Here is a 23,382-nt window from a genome sequence, read left to right on the forward strand (position 1 = left end):
ATCATTTTCTTTTCCAAAAAAGCCATTTTTCACCTGAATGTCCTACTATTCCAAACAGTCTGCTCTTCCAATATTCTACTCTGCTCACTGAAATACATACAACCCAGATTATAGTTTGTGGACATCAAAATTTTAGCCTAAAATAAATTAAATATTTTAGTGTTTTGCAGAACAGAATCTTACTAAACGTTTACAAAAATAAAACTAGCCATAATTCTAGCATTCAGCAGCCATCTAGCTGCTGATGTTAAACAAAAATCAGAGCTGCACTTCAGCCATGTCATTTCTACAGCTATATTTTACATGTGAGAGTAACAGGAATTAGCAATGTGAAGTATTTTGTATTGACTCTGTAAGGAGCAATTAAATTTTGCTTAATATTCTAAAATATTCCCCAGCTGATACACACAACTTTTGCAGTTTCTGTGCTAATTACCACGTTCCTCTGGAATCACAAGATGGAACCAAAAATGAAAAAGAAAAGAAAAAAGACATTCAGGGCAACTGCAAAGCAACACTTTCCTATGCAGAAAAACTATTATATGTGTGCTCCATGGGGGAAGCGGGGTGACCATTATTAATTTATCTTTTACTTTGACAACGGCAAGGCCACCATCCAAACCTCACAGCCATCAGACATAGCTGCCTTTGTTCGGAGAGCAACCGAGGCAGAAAATCTGTCCCTTGAGCCTGGACAGTGTCAGTTCTAAGAGAGGACCTGAGCTGCGAGCTACGCTGGGTCAGTGATGAGCGTAGGGTCGCTCATGAGGCAGTTTGTTGCCCCTGCCCTAACACTGAGGACTGAACCCAGAGCCTTGCACTGAGTCACATCCCCAGCCCTTTCTTTTATTTTTTATTTGGAGACAAGATCTCACTAAAATGCCCAGGGTGGGCTGGAGGAACCTGAGATCCTCCTGCCTCAGCCTCCCACAGTACTGGGATTACAGGAGGGCACCACACACCCAGTTCCTCCTGCTAAGAACTAACCTGAGATCCTCCTGCCTCAGCCTCCCACAGTACTGGGATTACAGGAGGGCACCACACACCCAGTTCCTCCTGCTAAGAACTAACCTGAGATCCTCCTGCCTCAGCCTCCCACAGTACTGGGATTACAGGAGGGCACCACACACCCAGTTCCTCCTGCTAAGAACTAACTCAGTAAAACTGTTAATATCTAGAGGTTCACAATGACCCGTGATGATAGCAAATTAGCTGATAGCCTCTTAAATACATGTCACAGAACCCTGAACTGGGAAGCACATCTGCATTAGCAAAGTGTCTTCCCAGAGACCACTAGAGAGCTACGGAAATTGACGAGGAACACAGGCAGAGCCTGGCATTCCCTCCAATAAATCACGATCCTCCTGCTGGGAAGGAGGCAGTGAGCCCCTAGCTCAATGTCAGGGCCTCTTCCTGCTACCCACTTCACCTGGTTTTCAAGTCACCCTGTCACGTACACTTACACAGAATTCAGACAACCCATGCTTTTCCTCGACATTTCCTCAGGCTTCTCCCAGAGTTTCCTGCCAGGAGAATCTGTATTCCAAAACATCAACTGGATATTATCTCCTATAGTAAAGCAGGTATGTTATACCAGGTACACACAAAACTGTCCTAGCTGGACCTGATAGTGCAGGCCCATAATCCCAGCACTCGAGGAGGCTGAGGCAGGAGAATCACATGTTCCAGCCCAGCCCGGGTAATTAAGTGACTTACCAAGACTCTCTTTCGAACCAAACATAAAAGACTGGGGATACGGCTCACTGTGAAGGTTGCGGGTTCAATCCCCAATTACCCCCACCCTCACACACACACACACACACACACACACACACACAAACACAACTTTAAGAAAACAACCTTTCCTGCTCTCTAAATACACACACACCTGCTCACTCCCCGTCCCTCTGAGTACACACCTGTGGTGGCTAAGCCAGTGAATCAGTGTGACACCCAGATATTTGTTCACATATTACCGTAGCAGTTTCTATGAGGATGTTTGGCCATGACCGTTGTATTTAAATCTGCAGACTTTGAGTAAAGCAGACCGCTCTTTCCTGACGTGGGTGGGCTGATCACTCAGCAGAAGGCCTGCACGCAAGAAAGGACAGAGCTTCCCCAGAGAAAGAAAACTTCCCCATGGCCTTGGGGCTTCATCTGCAACACCAGAGAAGGGCCGTGGGGCTCAAACTGCAAATTCTTTCCTGAACCTCTGTCTCCTGGTCTTCCGCACCAGATTCTAGACTTGTCACACGTCCACAATCCTCTAAGTCAATTCTGTAAATAAATCTTTCCCTACAGAGACACACAGCCCATCAGCTGTGTCTCTTTAGAACTCTAATAGGGTACTAAACTTACCTCTGAATCATACCATCTTAGCTCCCAAGACTTTGAATTGAAAATCAGACTCACAAAGCTTTAAGATGATTCTAGGCCCAGAAAACAACCTGTATACACACCAGTCATTCCCTCAGAGCTGCGTAAAAAGGCAGGCCCTTCCTGAGGACCTGCAGAGTTGAAGGACACAAGCTGGAGGGACGGTGCTAGGATGGAACTCTGTGAAACTTGGCCTGGCCCTGAACAGACATGGCCTGAGGCTGGAACTCAGGGAAATTGGCAGGACACTAGAATAGAGACACGGCCCGGCATACAGAGCCATGAGCCATGAACCATGACAGGAGACTTAAGAAGCACTGAAGAGCAAGAGGCATATTCATAAGGCAAAGAAAGAACAGTGCTAGCGGCAGCACACCAGTCCAAAAGCCTACAGGAGTCAGCAGCATGATGAGGGAGGGACAGGCGGAGCTGGGGCTCCAAGCTCAGCGTTAAAACAGAGGAGGACAGCTGGGCCCGGGCTGAAACGGGTGTGCCCATGGTCAGGCTGTTCCAGGGGCCTTGTCTGATGCCGGCAATGGGAAGCTTCCCCTGCAAGCTGGACACAGCATCATTCAGGACACTGAAGGGTCCACGCAGAGCAGGAGCTGTGGCCAGGAGGGAGTGTGGCCTCGCCACACCTGAAGCCACCATCATCTGGGCAAGGGCCCGGAAGAGGCCACAGGCAGGGGCCTCTGTCAGGGAAGGAAATGAGAGCTAACAACCAGGAGAAAGTGTAAACAAGAGGCCAAGAAAGCACAGAATGAATTCAACCTCACCGTCCACGCAGAATCAAACAATCAAACACACACTTGATTCAAATCACATATGTTGCTGGATTTCGAAGCAGGAGGAAATAAACTCATTTACAATCAGCCCCACAGAGAAAGCCCTGTAGTCACTGCTTTGTGCTTACACTTTCCCATGCAGAACAGGAAAACCCAAATAGCATCTGATACACTTTACATAACTTTACATAATTTCATGATTACCAGTTGGCAGAGAAGTTCCAGACCACAGCTCTTCCATTTATTTGCCACCAAAAAAGAAAAAATGGAAAACACCCTGGGCAAGTGGCTCTCTACCCTATTCGGAAAAACCACAAGAAGCCAATACTGCAGCTTTTCTGAGTGACATCTTCCTAATATTGCACGTCTGATCACTCTAACCTAAAATCTTAATGATATGATTTAATCAATAAACAAATGTTGACTGATACTCTCCCCACTGCTGTTTTTAAAACACTGATCTCGGGACTAGGAAGAATCACTCGTAGCTTAAAATCTCCGGCAAGATGCTTGACCTTGGAAGAGCCTCATTTTCTCCCAGTGTAAAATAAGAGGACCACCAGCCAGTTCACAAGGTTGCTGTGAGGGTAAAATGAACTGTAGATATCTGGCGCTGTAGTAGGTGCTCAGTAAAAGTATTTTGTGGGTGACAGAAACTGTATTTAATAGGAAAGCTATGGCACACGAATGAAAGAGTTCATAATTTGTTTATTTACTGCGGGAAGACCATGATAAGAGAATATGTGGTATACAGCAAGTGTCAAATAATTGACAACAAGGACTTACACATACTTTAAAATCACCCTGAGGTTACTTACGACACCTACAAATGTAAATACGAGGTCACTGTTTGGGGAATAACGACAAGGAAACAGGTCTGCGCAGGTTCAGAACTTACTCAGTGTTTTAAAGTGTTTTTGATCTGTGGTTGGTTGAATCAACAGATGTGGAACAGGGAGTAGACCGTTCACTTTCCACTCATAAACAGAGTTACTCTTTGATTTAGATAAGGGCGAGATAAGAGCCACCAAATCTGCCTTCACATTCTTGTCTCCGTTCTGTTCTTCCTTCCACAGACTAAAACACAACTTCACTTGCGGTTCAAGGGGCCTATCTCTTTCAGAGCCCTTTCATCAATCTCACATGTTGTGCTTTCTGCACATTTCTGAGCAGACAGAAACTGTGCGGAGTGCTGGCCCAAGGCGGGCGGGGCAGGGCTACATGGCTGGAAGAATCTGAATCAGGTGCTCCAAGACTATGCAAAGTCAGCTTGTACTCCCCTGGGTCCACGCCTGGCACCCAGGCACAGGGTCCAAACAGATAAAGGAAGACCCAGCAAGGGGAAAGTTCTGGGAGCAAACACGTGGCCATTTAAGGAGGCTGCTGCGCCAGGTGATAGCCACCACGTGGAAAGTAGATTCGACCGACTACAGAAAAGGCCATTTATGACCAATTACATCTGGATATGCGGCACATGAAGCAGACATTGCCCGAAGCATGGCAGAAGGCTGCTCTTCAGCCCCAAACCATCTCCTCACTCCACCATCTGCTCATGCAGATCAGGAAAAAGAGTGAAGATGAGGCCTGAGCCACCGGCAGCCATTCTCCAGCGCCCACCCGAGGTGAGGCACCCCGAGGAGAGGTCAGGCTCGTCTTCCCAAGGTTCTAGTCACTCAGAAGTTTTAATGACGCAATCTGAAGATGGTAAATACAGAAAGCATTTCAAATTATTTACTAGTTAGGTCAAAACATGCAAATGCACACACATACACATTCATCCACGGCTCCAAAAGCCAAGGCTACCCTGGTCTACACCATAGCCAATGTCTACACAGGCTCCCCACCTCACTATACAGGACTCAAATCCCTGGGAGTTGTTTCAAAAGCCCATTAGGTGTCAACAGAGAAAGTGTCTCCTGCCTACACTTTTCTCCCACCACACACCAGGACCCAAAAATATCTTAACAAAAGTATACCAACTTAGTACAATGTGTAAGTATGATATTCACTGTCAGACTTATCAAATACCCTCTACTCTTTCTTAATGCCAATGTGCTTTTCTTCTCTACATCAAATTGCTCAACTGTCAATCAGTCTCTCTCTGCGCCCCTCAATTCTGAGGTGTCAACTAGGATTAATATTGCTTTTATACTTCTTAGCCACATTTTCTTTATATACCACATTTCCTCATCAGTAAACACATGGAATTCCAGTTATAATTTAAAATCTCCAAAGAAAACAATCTGATTAAGTCTCATTAGCATTAATAAAATATCATTTAAATAATGAAGTACAAATTTCAAAAACCAGCCGTCTCAGAAAGCACAATCAGATTCTATTTTACAGTGGTTGTAGGCTGGTGAGTCTGTTGTCTGATGACTTCGGAGTCTGATGCATCACCTGCCAGCATCTCTTCCTTTACGATTCTTCGCTTTCTTCAACTACAGCAAAAACAGCAATTCCCAAAAACAGTCTCAGGACCAGGCTGTAAAATTTGGCAAGATCTACCCATTTAGCATAAGGGCATCTTCACACTTTCTCCTCACACTTCATGAATAAACATTCCCGTATTCAAATAAGTTATATATTAACTAACTGCAGCAATTGTGATTCAACTTGGAATGGTAAATAGAGTCATTCTGGCAAGACTGCGGAGTCTGAAATGCAAATCACAGAAATTTTAATAATGGCGAAAATAAAAATTGGTGGCATGATTCCTAAGGCACTGTAATTCCAATACTTTTATTGCAACAGTAGAAAGCACACATAAATACTTCTCCATTTATAAGCTGAGGGGTTTTATCTGGATGCGTATCATCACACATGTTTACCTGCAATTTAATATAGGAGCATTCTTTCAGGGATCCCGTACACACCAGCTAGGAATCCAAAGCTCCCCAGCCCCTGGCATTAAGAAGTAATGCTATTACTTCTCAATAAATAACAATGAAACAGTCAGTGGATTAAATGATTTCCGTACATTATCACCATAAACAATAATTATTTGGCAGCTGCCCTTTGCGAGCTTTGCACGCGCTTATGAATAAATCAACCCTTATTGATTTACTAAGCCAAAACATCTTACATTTTGCTCCGCTAATAAGGGCCATAATCCCCCACTGCACTTAGTGAGGCTTTCATGTAGTATGTTCCTTAATACTTGTAATATGAAAGATTAGTGCTGATTAGCTGGAGCAAGCACCCGGCTCAGTGACTGACTGGCCGGCCGGCCGCCCAGCCCAGGTCGCTGTGAGGACGTCCTCGCTAATGAAGGCACTGCTGATGGGGAATCACATTGTAATGACATATCCTGGGTCTGCTGCCCTGCTGGCTTTCCTTCCTCATAACATCTAATGTAATAATGACAACTCACACTAATTTAAACATTAAATTACTTTAAAATAGCAAGACAAGAAAATACGGAACTGTAGAGAGTTCTATGTGCCATGCAAAACTATCATCTAAAATAACCAAACTACTCTCTTTCAATGCAGGACTGCAGATGGCAGATTACTTTGGCCAAACCCCACAGTGTCCTTTAAAGTCGAGCTTTTTCACAGCGGCCCAACAAGAGAAGACCTCCTCCTCCCGCTTCTCCCAGTGGACAGGACTCGCACACACTCCCAGGCTGCCACACACAAACTGACCGTCACTTGGCTTCCCTGACCACGCAGTTAGGGACTGAACACCATTCTGCAGGTTCCGAAAGTGAATCCAAGTCTCCAAGCCCTGGAACCAAGGGTTTTGCACAAGCTGAGCAAAATTCCCAGCCCAATCTCCAACTCTTTACCAAAGGAAATTCTGCCCAGACACTCCTAATAATTTTCATCCTAGTTAACATGCCCCTTAAACAATAAAACGTTTTCATCCCAACAGGAATACAGAAATTTTCCTTCTATGCTCCAGGCAGATTCCTGGGCTCTGTGTGTGTGGATCCTAATTCCAAAAGGAACTCCATTCTTCACGCATTAAACAGGAAGATTAGAGAAGATAGATTAGAAGGAGATTCCTACCTTCTTTCCACCCTTCCCTCACAAGGATCAGAAACCAGGAAATTCCAGACTGAAAAGCTCGTCAGAGATTTCTAAACTATAACTCCTCCCTTCAAAGATGAGGGCAACCTGGGTGAGGCCAGTTGGGAAGCACAGCGAGAGCCCAACATCTCAATGAAAAACCTGAAAAAGACTGCTGGCTGAGAGGAACTCACCCATGGAGCTAAGTTGATGGTAAGGGAAAAATACGAATTCAGTTCTCTGTGCTGGGGGAATCGTTCAGGGGTAGAGCACTTGCCTGGCACCTGGGTTTGATCCCCGCCACTATAAAATAATAATAAATACCAAATAACTAACCAAACAAAAAGAATTCAGGTCTCTAGTTTAACCACGATGCCCCTTCCTTTACGCCACTTTGACACCCAGGATCCATAAGAAACCTCTCACCACAGAGCTCCCAAACCGGCACTCTGCTTGTCTCGGATTGCTATAACGCATGTTAACACTCTACAATGCCTTTCAAGTTTAACCACAACAAAATATCGGATAGGTTCAGTTGCAGAATTTACAAATGGTATTAGCTGTCTAAGAAAACCACATAAACAAACAAACAAAATATCCCCTGTTCAAAAAATAGATTTTTCTATTCCCTCTGGAAGAACTGCCGCCTCTGGTTACAAAGCAATAATTATCCAGTCCTACAGCAATCAATAAAAACTCTTGCCCCATGAACCTGCTATTTCCTGACTTTGTTCTCTGCACTAAAGATTTTCAAGTCCTATTGATTACCTACTAAATTTCTTTAAGTTCTTTAAAAAACAGCACTAAAGAAATGCTCAAGTTGGCCTAACTTGATATTGTCTGAATAGATTTCAAATCTTTCCGTCATATTAATGGTTTCCCTTTTCCCAGGTCTTCCTAGTTTTCATCGTGAACCTGTCATTTTACGGGCACCCGTGTGTCTTGCCTAATAGCACAGACTCTATAGGATACAAATCTGGTGGTCTTTCTGAAATGAAACTGTGACTCCTGTCACATTTTTCTTCCAAGCGAGATTAATAAACTATGCCTGAGTGCTGGGGACCACAAATTCACAATGGCTAATTCTGTATACTTCCCTGGGGGGTAAATGGAGAATTGGGGTTATAGATATCACTCTTGAGAGTTCCCATTAAATCTTTAGGGATGGGCCACCCACTCCCACCCACTAAGACTAAACTAAAACCACTAAGATTAAAAACCACTCCCGGGCAAGATCCTTCTTAGCATGGGATCATCTGCGCCCTCTAGAATCACCCCAGGATTATCCTTTGCCACCGAGTCACCGACCTCTGAGTCTTCCCCCACCTTGAATCTCCCACCAGCTCTTCCTGTCACGTTACACCCCATAAATAGTGGCTGGCTCAGAGTGTCCCCGTCTCCACACATCTCGAGGCACTGACCTTCCAGCCCTCCTTCATACACTATTAAATTTGTCTGTTTCTTATTTCCTTTTGCCGTACCCCTCATACAGGCAGTTGGGGATCTTGGCCAGGTCCCCGATGATACCTGAGCTCTCAAGCAACACCATGAGCTTTTTACCAGATGAACCCATGAGCTCTTATGGTGCTAATATCGGTCCTCCAGAACTTCTAAAGCTAGTCACCAGACCAGCTATTACTAGGTGCAATCGTCTTACATCCTTCCCTGGGGCATGCAGCTACTCAGTTGTCAACCTTTTAAGAGTATGTTATGAGTGGGATGATAGAAGCGTCAGCAATCAGGAGTCAAGCTTGATTCTATGGTGCTGTTGGTCTCCTCCTCTCGGGGCTTCAAGTGTGTCTATGTCTCCCCCCAACGACCCCACATGTGCCTGCGGATCCCGGGTGAGGGAGGGTTTGTCTACGTGGCATCTGTGTGCAGAGTTGGGGAAGGGATTACTTCTAATTCTCTAACTAGAACAGGTATTTTCCTAGGATCTCAGCACTACAATTCATTCATCAAGACAAATTTACTTTCAACAGGTCAGCAATCACAGGAAGATTAAATAATTGAATGTTACATTGCATCTTCTCACTTGAGTGGCAGTTTTAATCCAAAGCCAGAGCTGAGAATTCCATTCATGACCACTTAAAGCAGAGTGGGGCCCACATGAAGCAGGCATCCCCCAAAGCATTGCAGGGTGCTGTTCAGCCCCAAATCCTCTCTTCACTCTGTCATCTGCTCATGCGGAACAGGAAAGGGAGTGAAAATGAAGCCTGACCCATCAGCAGCCATTCTCCAGCACCCATCTGCAAGCTCCCGTGGAGCGGGAAGGCAGGAACGCAGGCTCAGAGACAGGAAGGCATGGGCACTACTAACTGAAAACACAAGCAGAAAGGTTAAGGAGGTCCCCGCACTCCCAGACCAAGTCACAACCGTGAAGCTTGGACTGTTGCAGCATTCCAGCTTTCTTCAGCTGATCATCCAATTCCTCACTGATCCCTGACTGAGAGCCGCTCCAGCACAGGCAGTGTATGTCTGCTCTGGGGCACGCAGGAGTGTGAGCTCACACACTGGAGCTCAGTGTCCAGGACTGCAAATCTGGCTACATTCAAACAGCCACACAGTGGGAAGGAGAGTTGCATCCGAATGTCCACCAGCTGACAAATGCAGAAACAAAGTGTGACAGATCCATACAACCGCATAGTATACACACTTGAAAAGAAAGGACTCCCTGAAGAAGCCACAGTTCCCATGAGGGCTGACGCTGTTATATTAGTGGAAGAAACCAAACAATACGAACCTGCGTGATTCCATATGTGTAGAATGTCCAGAACAGGAAGGTCTACACAAACAGAAAGTGGATTAGGGGCTATGGGAAGGGGAAGAAAAAGCAACTTTGGAGGTGATAAGCTTTGGGGGTGAATATGCTAAAAACTACTGAACTGAAAGTGATTAATGTTATGGTGTGTAAACTGTATTCTAAACTTATACAAACAAAGTGCGCTGTTGCATGCCTACAATCCCAGCTACTCAGAAGGCTGAGGCAGAAGAGCCTAGCCTTGGTAACACAGAAAGCACCCACCTCAAAATAAAAAAATTAAGAGGGCTGGAGATGTAGCTCAATGGTAGATAGAGTATTTGCCTAGTATGCACTCACTCAGTGTGGTACTGCGTTCCAATCCCAGTAACACACACACATACACAAAGCATAGCTGCGACATGATCAACACTACCCCAACTGTCTATGCCGTCAAATGAGCACAGGTGGTGTCTAATCTGGTGGTGTGGTGGAAGGGATGGATAAACTGACAGCCAGAACAGGAGGAGGAAAGAGGGAGGAAACCAGCTCCAGGCACAGGACAGAGTAGATACAAAGATCCAAAACAGAAGACCTTTTTCCTCCTCCTTCTGAGACAAGGGTCTAGATTCCAGCTAAGGTCAAGGCAACATTCAATCGCAACAAATGTCACATAAATGTACCTCTTAGACTCTAGCCATTTTTTTATAAGTCCCTCCTTACCAGGTTATCGATCATGCATAACAAAAGAGTAGTGTTAAAAAAAAAAAAGACAATTCCCCCCATTCATAAAAACAACACATCATAACCTGAAAAAAAACGTAAGATGCAAATACAGTGAAAGGTTACAGCGGTGCTAATACCATGGTTACCTCGAAAAACATACAAGTCATTTCAAAAGGAAGGGAAGTAGCTGAGTCCCGGGAGGACAGGCACATGTTTGAGAGGCAGCATTGCAAGCCTTCAGGTGTCACTGTGCAACAGTAAGCAGAAACACTGAAACAACACCCAGGATTTGGAGGCAGATTTATTTACGTCAACAGACACTGCTCAGTATCACTCCCAGAATATCAGGCCCTGATCGCCGGTGGTGTAGGGCTGATATGAGATAAGCGAGCAGGAGGCACAGAGGCAGAATGGCTTGTCAGCCGGGGATCGGTTTATACAATGTGCATCACAGTGTCCAGCCATTTCTAAGAGACAGGAGCAACCGGTTCTGGAAGAGGAACTACGACCTGGGCACCTAACAAACAAGTATACTGGCTGGTGGTGGGAGGCATTTTCTGTTACAACTGCTGTCAGGATCGCACAGCACAACAGGCAGAGCACGATTCTGACAGTCAAATATTTGGCTGACCTCAGTTCTCACACTCACAGGACCAGACAAGTTTCTTTCAAGCCTCTGTAACACGCAGCCCAGTCGCTCCCACGCCACTCTCAGCCTACGGGCAGAATTCTTAGTTATGAAGCCTCCGGTACATGGCCGATTCACCAACAGGGCTGGTCTCCTCCTACCCGATGTCCGTAGCACCTCTCTCCCCCTACAACCCCAACCAAAAATACTTCCAGACCTTGCTCGTTGTCCCCAGGGGCACAGGATGCAGGGGACCACCCAGCACAGAACCACTGGTTTGTAGCAACCTGATCTTATCGCTGTCAGCTTTGACCACTCCCTTGAATGATGTCCTGTCTCCTATCTAGAGTTCTAAATGCTTCATACCCTCAGTCTCCCCACAAGAAAGATTAAAATTTATTAGGGAAACCAGTTAAAGGGGCTCTGTGGTCCTATTCAATATGTCAGTTCTCTAAAACAGAAGAAAAGCAACACAACTAATCACCAAAGAGAAAACAAGACCCAAATAAGGCACCCCTTCAGCGCTTCTTTTCTGACCTCCAGAAGCAACCTGAGGGCTGAGTTCTAGACCTTTTACCTCGCAAAGGCCACAGATGGCACAATGGTCAGGAGCAACTCTGATGCGTGAATATACACCCACTTCCCTCGCCCCAGCGCCTCCAGCAAATGACATCCGAGAAGCGATCTGTGATGAGCTGGAGGCCCAATCAGGTCGCTATGAGGACTCTCTCTGCCCCTGCAGTGACTACAGGCGCTGGAAGGATGCTCGCTTGTAAGCTGAAGCCTCCCCGACTATGTGGGCTCACCGTCTGGAGGCATCAAGACCTTGTTGTTCTGTGTGCACCACCCCACGGGGTGCAGGTCGGCAATGACCACGTCACACCAGAAGTCAGCCCTGCGGTCCTCCCCGTAACCACAGTAGCGCAGCAGCAGCAGCTGCCCGCAGGTGGTGATGATTGTGGCCACCCAGTATGTGTCCGGGTTGTTCTTGTTGGCCACCTCCAATTTCATTCCCGGCTGGAAGTTGCTCTGAATGCTGATTTCCACCTTAAAGCACAAGAAACACAGGAAGACCATTACTCTACTAGACACACACCTCCAAAAGACTGTAAGAACTGCTTAAAAACATAGCACTTTAAAAGAGTATTTTTGTTGTCCTACAATAGGCATGTATTTGTCTAGAAGAAGTAAATCTAAGCTATAAATGTAATGCTAAAACTTCTAGAAGATTCAAAACAGGTAAAATCAATTTTATAATACATTTCCAACATATTCATCATCGCAACGTGTACCCGTATAAGAAATGACAATGAGAGAATCTTCCTTCCAAACGCAGTCTACACTGTGATTCTCTGTCCACATCAAATAGCAATTTGGGCTGCAAGGTTTTCAAGCACCAACAGTTCCAAGCGCTGGTAGCTACTGCCTGGACAGTGTGAGCCCAGAAAACGGACTTCTCTGTTTCTCTTTTTCATTAGGACCTATATGCCTTTCCCGTCTCCTTGCCCCCGAAAAAGCTTTCCAGCCTGGTAGGTCTTAACATTCTAAAGCTTATGTATCTGCTAAAGGAAATGATGGAATCATAAATCAATTGTTCATGAGTCCACTGCTAATTTTCCTTTAAATCTGGCACACAGGTCTGGGAAAGTCTGCATTCTGGAAGACAAATGTGGAACTCTGCCCTGCCATGCAGGGCACCAACTACCGTTTGAAAGGGAAGTGGGAGAACTGATAAATCACAGAAAACAACAGTGACTCCACAAAGAGTGAAAATGGAGATTTCTTCATACAGAGAGAAAGAGAGAAGGTGTCAATCAGTATCTCTTTCCCAAATATTCTTAAGGAAACTACAAAATCACACCAGCATCTTAAGCTGTACCTGTTACTTGACTTTCGGAGGACCATAGTCCATCTGTTTGCCAGGACAGTTCTGGTTCTGCTGTATTTTAATATCCAGTTCTTTGTTCTATTAAATGGCCATAATCACATTCATACTAAGTTATCACATGATGAGTATCAAAAGAGAAGTGGGACTCCAACCTACCTTGACCAGAGCACACAGATTTAACAAGGTCTTAAATTCCTTTCCAAAAACCACTTCACCCGCCCAAAGACTAGAATGTCTTATTAAAATTTAAAAAAAAAAAAGTTCAGGCTTTCTCATTCAGCCAAGGAACCAAAAGGAAAATTAACAAACTGACCAATTTGACTATGAAACTCCTGCTGAATCTTTGCCCTGGGTAATCCGTGGGGTGGGGGTGGGGGAGATTTCTCAGAATGAAATTCTAGTTGATTAAAACAATGGTCCACAGCTAATAACTCAGTCTTGAAATTCATTATTTTGTTCCTAATGAGATCATCAAGAGCACACACCTAAGCAGCAATCTTGCACGAACTCAAGTTTTTCGGTTTTCTAGAACTTGTCTTGGTGGGGATCCTACTTGCATTATCCAAAGAAATACCACTGGTGAGGATGATTCTGTGTTACATCTAAATGTTTTCAGAGTATCTCATTCGATACATCTGCCCATAAATTGCTGTGAAAATGTAATGCATCCTTCCAAAACATCAGTTCACAGTAACACTATACAGCTATGAACCTACTAAGATATTAGAAGTTGCACATTCTTTCCAGGATTGCTAGCCTTCTGTTTACTGCAGCGAGCCTTACCTATCTTATCTGCAGCTATCTGTGAAAACCACCTTATTTCCACATCTCTTTATTCCTAGAAAATCTGGCTGAATTTCCTCTTTTTTGCATTCCTTTCTTTCCACTGCAGATTCCCTCCACTTCTCCCTCACAGAGCAGACATGAGCTGCTTTACTTACATGTTTGAAGGATGTGTGAGGGGCAGCCCTAGCCCCTGTCTCTTCCAAATAGTCTCCCCAGTTAAAACCGGTTTCTTCCAAGCTGGAGCCATCTTCTATTGAGAAAAACAAACAAACAGAAAAGGAATATCAATACTAGGGTAGAGAATGGAAAGCCACTGGCTTCAACTAGGATCAGAAAATCCTTCATAAAAGAAGCAAACTAACACAGCGGTTTACTCAGATATTGAATTCTCTGTGGCGCTTCAGTGTGTGGTTGTAGAGACGCTGACGGAAGAAACGATGGCAAAATCCTTCTTTGACCCTCTGACAAAATCAAGAGCAATATCTCGGGCAAATGAATGGAAATCCTCTCTGGGCTGGTTTGTTGATAACAGCGTATTAGCCCGGGCAGAACTCCAGCCTTTGGGGAAAGAGAGTCTTCCAGCACTCAGTATGCACCTTGACCTACACAGGCACTCCTGGATACCTACTGTGGCTGTAGATTATACAAGAATATGTTAATGTCACAAGGGACTTCAGTTCACAGTGACTTTGATGACATTTTAAAGCAGGGAAAATGAAACTCCGAAAGGACTTTCTCAGCATTGGCAAGCTGGTGACAAAAATAGACCAGCTGCCCAACACCCTCGTGCCCGCTTCTCCAGCTGGGACACAGCCCTCCCGCAGCCCTCAGGGCCACTCACAGCAGCAGGATCTGTTTCTCCAATCACCAGGAACAAGGAGATCCACAATCCAATGTACATCACGACTCTGAAAATCGCAACTGTTTTAAATTTGCACACATCCTCACTCTCAGGCTCAAAGGGAGATCATCAACTCCCAAAACATGTAGCCTTTAGAGCGTAAGATTAATTTTATCATCAGGGACCCATGTTTATTCTTCAGAATATTTCTACTGAATTAATTTTAATTATGTGAGTTTTATTACATTAAAAAACGTGTACTTAACAGGAAAAAAAAAAAATCACAAAAATAAAGTATTGAGTTTTTAATATTTGTTTATAAAAAAGCATCAAAATTTTCAACACTGACTGGTTTTTGGTGTGCAAAGTCTAAAAAAGAACATCAGAAGTAAGTTCCCACATGCTCTGTGTTTCAAGTGACATGGAAGTTGCTGAAGAATATGTACTCCACCTCTAGGTTTTGTTGTTGAAAGTTTCCATGTCAAGCTCCCACTTTGTCGAGGTTTCCCTGTCAGTATTTCCCTCATAGTAAACTGCTGACATCAGTAGTACCACTTTGCTTTCCTTTGCCACATATAAGGCCCAAGTTCTGTCTTTCTGAAATCCAAAGTTTGTACTGTACAATTCTGGTTTGAAATTGCAACATTTCATTTGGAATTTCTGCTTTGTCCTGCACACACTTCCTGTGCTGCTCAACCTGTGCTGTTAGCAGATGTCACATCAACTGGTAATCAGCAGACCAATCACCAAATGTCACATTCCAATCAGTCTGGGTGATGGGAACAAGTCTATATACAATACCATTCGGTTTACTGCTATATGAATAAGGATCTGATGGCTGAGTTCCACAATAAATGTCTAAACTAAAAGCGTAAGTCTTCACATCTACAAGGGCATAAACTTTCATGCCACATTTTGAGCCATCACTTTTCCATAAGTCTTTTACATTCCTGCAATTACCATAAGAAATCTGTACTAAGTAGAGCTGACCTATGAATGCTTTCCGTTCAGCTAGTGGGGTGTCACAATATTTTTTAATATGGCTATTGGTGCATACAGAACATTTTACTTGCATGTCAGCCTTTGTATGTTTCGCAGCATATTGTAGCATTTCGTCTGTTACAATTTCCAGCACTGAATGGCACTGCTGGCATTCTAACCAATACGCTTCACCCCTGCCAAGACTCTCACTATATTTTTGGACCTAGTTCTAACACCGGATCGTTCAGTTTGGCTGTATGCCATTTTGCGACATTTCGACTAGTCAAGTATGTACTCACACTGCTGTTTTCTTTATCATCTGAATCAAGGAGGTCTGCATCCCTGTGTCTGTATCAGTTGATTCTTGCTCCATTTCACTTCTCAGGGACTTTAGCTCACAAAGCCAACATCAAGTCATCACTGTCATCATCATCATCCACAACACACCACTCTTTTGTTATAAAAGGCTGTCTTTTACCATAATGGATCATCTTCATCATCCATGCATGAGTAATCTGATGATTCACTTTTGACCTTCTCTAAAGCTCGCAAATGTGGTTTTTCATGTGCCACTGTACTGAGTTAGGCTACTTCTACCAGAAAAATCAAAAGAAAACTTTTTTTAATAAATCCTGGAGTGGGTCTACTGGACCCTCTGTGATGCTCCGCAAACACACACAAAGCCAGTTAGACAGAGCATAAAGTCTCATTTTGCCACTTCTGCACATGTGCACATTCCTTGCCACTTGTCAAGTGGGTAAACACACAGATTGCTTCCTGTATCCCTCAGGAAAAAGTACTACGGGATACAGAGTAGCTGGCTACTATAATGCTAAAGTATAAATTTACAGTAGAAAAGTAAAGGGATGGGTCCACTGGACGCAAGCTTATGCCCCAAGGAATGGCTGTACTTACTAAAAAGCACCAAAAGATGCACTGTAAGATATACATAGCATACATGTTATGTTTCAAATGGAAAGACGTATGAAGCTCTCCACAGTATGTTAACTTACTTGCAAGGCTATCATAGTGAAAGAAATCCCATCAGGAAGAGCTACCCCATACACAAATGACAGCTCCCAAAGGTTAGAGGCTCCTCTCTTCCAAGAATGTTCTATGAATGCTGATATTCAACCCAGGTATCTTTTGCAAGGAAGAGCCAATTTCATGGCCAAGAGGAAATGCATGGGATTAATAGGAAGAGTTATGTCCCATCAGATGGGCCAGGGGAACTAGCGATGGGAAGCTATCACTTTTTCCTACTAGGACTTTTCAATTAAAGTAGGAAAAGTAATTCTCTCATTATATTCTAAGTAGTCCCAGCATTTGACAGAAGAGGGTAATTTTTATGGCAGCAAGCTTAAATGTTGCCTTCCAAATCCGAGTTCCTTGGAAGCATTTCTCAAATTTTACACCAGTAAAATGACTCAGAATCAGAAGAAAACATCTGAAGGGAAAGCCTTTCTTCTGTCTCTCTCTCAACACCCTGTTTCACCCAGGGATGTTTAGGCCCTTCACACAGAAATGTGCTCCCCTCAAAAATTCAACGGGTCCAGAGTTCCCAGTTATGAAGGGGTGATGCCAGGAGTTTTACAGCTGCTACAACACAGCAAAATATCCCAAAGAGAACACAGTTCACTCTGGAAAAGACCTCAGGTGGCACCCAAACTGCTGCCCATGATGCCTTCTTCCCAAACAAGCCGGGTACCTTTTGCCAAATTCACGTTTTGATTAACCCGTCAGAGGCAGTAACTCACCACTGAGCATGTGTGTTGGTGCAGCGTCTGAGGTTAGCAAACCTGTCACAGACGAAGTCGGACTTCTCACTGTCTGACTGCCCCACTGTCTGGCTTCCACTTGTACTCTGCCCTCCTGCAGTCCCTGCCAAGCTGTGACCACATGCCATCAGAGGAACTTCCCAGCGAGCGTCCTAAGAGCTGGCCGTGTTTAGGTGTCCACTATCCGCTAGTGCTCCAGAGGCAGGACCTCACAGTCCTTCCAAGCCCTGAGGCTCACAGAAGGAAGCATTAAGGGGAGCTCAGGTTAGAGAATCAGCCGGTCACAGAGGTTCACCCTCAGAGTCAGAAGTCCGAGACTGGCTGTCTGGTTGGGAAGCGGGAACTCTTCTTAGATTTCTTCTTCCGCCTGCATCATGCACCAGAAGCCTCCTCCTCTCTCCCCGAGGGTTCTGAGGGAGCCGCTGAGGCGGTCCTGTCCCATCACTGAGGACAGAATCCCAGACTGTATATGAGGAAGACAGAAAGCTAGGAGGCGGCATGAGCAGGGAGCTCAGTCCCTGAGCAGCCACCAGAGAACGACTGCGCAGGACTCTGGTTGAGCGATGAGTCCTTCTGCCTCAGGAAACTTCACTCACATGAGGCTGCAGCTCCCCGCAGCACCTTACGCCATCCCCATTAGCCACGGTTCTATGGCTTCAAATCACAGCGTCTACATTTCTCAACTTTGACTTTGAGAGCCTTTGCTGCAATTCTAATCTATGTTATTAGTATTTTGACAATAATTTTGCTGAGACCAAATTTTAACTCATTACAAGCTACATTTCTAGCCCCTCCTCCAATAAACAGGCTCTCTATTCTTTAATGCTCACTCTTTTATCCAGCCCAGACGACCACGAGGTCAGCGGCCCCTCCCCAGCCCGCGTCTCCAGAGCAGCATCAGAAAGACAGTGAACTCTGCCACTCTCTGCTGGTCTAAAGAAATCACCTTATAAAGCACCCCAGAAGTCAGACCTAGAATGGGATTTAAAAAATAAAAACTTTGTGCCCCAAAATAGTGACTTTAACCCAGCTGCTTGAAAAATAAAGTCATACACAAAATTTAGGGTTGCTCATAATATGGCCTGTTAAACTCTGTCACATACAACCCATCCTTGTGCCTCTGTGCCCTAAGCAATTGATTCTCTAAAGGCATTTCAATGAGCAGTAGATAAACACACAACGTTTATGAGGAGAGGTCTCATAAACCCAGAGCAAATATTTACAGCTGATTCATAAACCTCTTAAGCCCATAAACATTTTATCAAGGAAACTCTGACAATCTCCTTCCACTGCAAATGAACCAGTGGGAGACATAGCCCCATGATGTCATGAAAACTGACTCCAAAAAGCTACTAAGAAAATTTCACCATTTAAAAGAAAACAGGCAGGTTCATTAGTGGCGATGCACTTCTAGCAAACAGAAAGCTATTTGTGGGCTCACAACATTCCATAATAAACATAAAAAGAATATCTTATTAAAAGCAGGAGTACAAGTGACTTTAGAATAAAAATGAAACAGCCCATCCATCTTTTTCTTAGGTAATAAAACCCTGGGTTTGCACCATTTTACAGTATGAAATGAGGCTGGCTTTGCAAGGCTCAAGATGACTCGATAAAGGGGCGGCCAACTGACATACTCAAAAGGAACAAAATCTTACTGAGTGTGTGCTGGTGTTCTTTAATGGTACAAATAACTCTAAAAGGGACAGAAGCTACCCGCCCATCTGAGCTCACTACTGCAGGACGAGCACACAGGGATGGACAGTCATTGGAACACAAAGGGCCCTGTGGCTGTCATACGTAGCCAAATGGCCACAGTTCTCCTAGGAGAAAAAAAAAAAGGAAAAATAATCTATCCAGGGGAAGCAGCAAAGTACTCTGAAGAGGATTAGAAAAAGAGGGGAGAGAGGAAATAATACTGTTGCATTCTACAGAGGTGGGTCTCAGCATGAAAAATATGTTCTGAATAGTTCTAAGAATGCTGACTCCTTTTCTTCCCAAATAGAAGAGTGAGCCTGTAGTTCTCCAGGTAATACATTCCCAATGCCCCCCAAAAGAAAGTGACTCGGGCCCACATTGCAGCTGTCTTCTTTCTACTCAGAGGCTTTCCCAGACTAAATGTGCAGCACCATTTTATCTACAGACTTCATCAGGAAATTATACTGAGCAGGCCTGCAAAAATAATGTCCAGGAATCTATCTGTCATGATGTCAGCATGTTGCTCTGCTTGCTTTTGTCACAGACCACGAAGCCACGCAGAATCACAGCCATGGAACTCCCCGTATGTATTCCGATGAGCTACCCATGCTGTGTGCTGGGGACACCCATAGCTTCAGGCTCCTTGTCTGTCGGGCTTATGCCCGTCACATACCTAGAGTTCCTTGGAGGAGGCACTGCTTTACATTCATTTACAGGCAGTGGGCGTCAGCTATTGATCTCTATTAGAATTTGAGACTTCCTTAAGAAAAGAGGCAAAAAAAAAAATGTACTGCAGTAAGGCTCCGAGTCCACTGTTTCAGGCTAACGTTTTCCTCGTGGAGGAATCACTGCTACAAGGAATCAAAACAGCTGGAGGTGCAGGGTGGGAAGACCTGAGCCACAGAGAAAAACCTCCTGGAGCAAAGCTCTTAGGTTTCTTGCTCTTCCACCCCATGATATTCTCAGAGAAGAGCTGCAGTCATCGAAGTGTAGTCACTTGCTGGCAAACGCTGTAATGTGTCATGTAACAAGAGGGAGGGGACAGGGGAAAGTGGAGGACAGAACATGACAGAAGTTGGGTTGTGTCTTTGTCCATGGGGGGGACAGGCATGATTCCTGATGACTTATCCTAGCACTCAAGACATTTTTAAAACACCTAACGTATGCTCAGTACCAGTTTGGTCACTGCAGGAAACCCTACCTCAACCCAGGGTTTCACAGCTCAGGATGCCTGAGATCAAGCCCTGCTTCCACCACACCACCCAGATGACTTGGCCTCACTGCCCAGTTTCCTCGTCTCTCAAACGCACACAGTAAAAACGCCACTTCACTGAGTGCTGGAGGATTACTGAGCAAACATACGTGAAGAACTCAAAACCCTGCATGCCTGCCACGTAGTCACAACTCATACACAGCTAATGTAGCTCACTCACAAGCCAATTTAGAACGCACTGAAGAACATGAAATCTGCCTTCTCTTTTATATCAGACCCATAAATCTCACCTGAAAGCCTCCTGGGAAAGGACCTTCAGGACTCAAACTTTGTACAGCCCTGAGCGCATCCCAGTGAATCTCAGAACTCCGTATCTTTACAAGGGATTCCAGGACTGAAAATAATTCATGTATGAACACACTGGAAAAAATAACAAATGGGGCTGAATGTGTAGCTCAGTGGCAGAGTACTTGCCTAACATGCAGGAGGAACCAGATTTAATCACCAGCACATTAAACAACCAATCAGTTAGTCAATCAAGGGAAGACTCAGGTTTAACTATGACTCATTATTAATAGTTTAAATGTTCAAAACTAGATTTGAATTTCCAGAATTAAATCAGCCTCTGCATTCTACAGTTACAGTCCAAGTCTCCCATGGCACAAGTACATATGGAAATTCCAAAAAGAAGGTAGTGATGGGTCATATGGGGGGGATGGGTCTGGGCCAATATCTGAAAAACACAAGGGTAATTTGGAATTATTTACAAGTATCACGCTTGTTAAAAATCTGAACATCCTGTTGTATGGGATTTCACTACCAAATCCCCCAGGAACTGAGGCTGTTTTTGCCCTCAGACCTGCCACACATGGGTCATCCTCAAAGAAATATCAGCACAGATAACTTTCTGACAGCAGACTATCATTAATGAGTTTCAGAACCTACTTAAGCTAGAAGCAATGAGACAGAGAGAAAGCCAGAGAGCTATTACAGCTGCAAGAAGATGAAAAGCCAATAATAATACATCATTGGCTTTTAAACAGTTTTGAAAACATACCATTGAAGATGACAGGGTGCAGAAACAGGCATGGATGTGTGTGAGTGCTACATTACAAACACACAGTGAAAGCTCAGGAACCCCAAAAGTGGAAAACTCATCTCACTCAGCAGATATCATAAAGGCTGTTTTTAAAAGGGTGTGGTGGCACACGCCTGTAATCCCAGTACTTTGTAGGCTGAGGCAGGAGGATCGCCATGAGTTCAAGGCCAACCTGGGCTACATAAGCAAGTTCAAGGCCAGCCTGCATCGCATAGTGAGACCCTGTCTATAAATAAATAAATAAATAAATAAATAAAATTTTTTAAAAGGCATAACTATACTTCAACACAAGTACATTAGGATGCACTTTCAGTGTACAATGGATGTCTCAGTTTCCATTAGGGAACAAGGACTCTTCAATAAGGGACAGTAACTCAAGTCTGCTTGAAGAAGTGTTCTTACTCATACTTCTCACGCAAAATAAAACCAAAAGCATGACAACTCAGCTTATTTTAAAGCAGATACTATTCACCTTTCACCCTATTATGGCATTCACTTATTTCTACATTTTTTTTCCAAATAAAGATGCAGTTTGAGAAACGTAAGTAAATTCAATGATATCAAGCAGCCTGTAATTCCATCATCAACTAATCTGAGCAAAATGTGAGGACGAACTTGGCAACTCCATTAGGCAGAAGTTAAATCTCCCACTGCGTTAGTGAGCATTTCTTTTCACATGAACTCACCACAGCAGATGTCTATGAATGGAGGACTAAACTATCCTTACTTAACTCATTGTTATGCATGAATAGTACAGTCTTTGAAAAGACATCCTTTTTAAAGAAACCCTTTACGTAAGTATATAGAGAAAAGATGCACTTACAAATTCACTAGTTAAATATTAAAATGCAACCAAAAGCTGTGGGGGTCTTGTTTGTTTTTATTTTGTTTTATCGGAATAGCACTGAAAAGAACACTTTACCACAAATCCACATGACTTACATTTCTTTCACATCATACACTTTTCCAAAAACATGCTCAATGCTCTGGAGAACCTCTTGTGTCGCCAGCATCTCCTACAGATTTGGGTAGGCCCGGATCCCCTGTCTCTCTAGCACTTCCAAGGGAATTCTATTTCCCAGCCTGCCTTGCAACAGCAAGAATATGTGATGAACTTCCGGTCAAGGAGTTCTTAGCCAAATTGGCATTTGTCTCTACTGATCTACACCACTGAACTGTTTGCTGGCTCAAGACCCACCTGTCCCACCAGCCACCACCATGACCACCCTGGGCACCACACTCAAGTATGGTGTCACAGGACAGTGCACGGTGACTCTGGAACAGAGCACCAGGGATCTGTGAAAGACAGTGTAATAATTTGGCAACGTTTACCAATACAAGCCACTTACATCTTCAAGTGATGTGTTGCCTCTCTATTGGCTCATCTGCTCTGTCTGATAAAGTCATATTAATTTCAATCCAAAGTTTGCAGGATATTAAAGCTGCTATACTGTATCCCTACAAACAGGATAGCAAATCCGGGGAACAGGCAGTATGTGAGATCTCAAAATGTTGCCTCCATTGCTCCCTGAATGTTTCAGAAAGATACGCATCAATAAACCAAAAACCGGAAGGATAGAGCAAGCGAAGTCCTACCTGAGTCAAGGTCTCCATTTCCATTAGCTGAATCCACGTGCTTTTCCAAGGGAGAAGAGGAAGGGTCTTGCATGTTGGAAACTGACAAACTGCTCTCCATGCCTGAAGACTAGGTGTTCTTTTACCTTAATTCATCTCACAGGAAAAATTATCTAAAAGCAATCAAAAGGAAAAAAAAAAATCAGAGCACTTTAATTATATTAATCATATTAACTTGATTCTAAGCTCTCTAGA

General features: G+C 44.1%; 1 protein-coding gene across 8 annotated transcripts in view; it reads right to left on the bottom strand.

The window, feature by feature from the left end:
• Sfmbt2 (Scm-like with four mbt domains 2) overlaps window positions 1–23,382 on the bottom strand; it is a 222,134-nt gene that overhangs the window by 173,990 nt on the left and 24,762 nt on the right. For all 8 annotated transcript variants that reach the window (XM_013513769.1, XM_013513768.1, XM_005383870.2 and 5 more), the window contains exons 2-4: window positions 23,149–23,300; window positions 14,098–14,192; window positions 12,075–12,315 (exon numbers count right to left, since the gene is read on the bottom strand). In XM_013513769.1, coding sequence (XP_013369223.1) covers window positions 12,075–12,315; window positions 14,098–14,192; window positions 23,149–23,248 — 436 coding nt within the window. In that variant the 5' untranslated portion in view covers window positions 23,249–23,300. The remainder of the gene's footprint in view (window positions 1–12,074; window positions 12,316–14,097; window positions 14,193–23,148; window positions 23,301–23,382) is intronic.

This window comes from Chinchilla lanigera, unplaced genomic scaffold, assembly GCF_000276665.1.
Source record: "Chinchilla lanigera isolate Chin_1 unplaced genomic scaffold, ChiLan1.0 scaffold00020, whole genome shotgun sequence".
Lineage (NCBI taxonomy): Eukaryota > Metazoa > Chordata > Mammalia > Rodentia > Chinchillidae > Chinchilla > Chinchilla lanigera.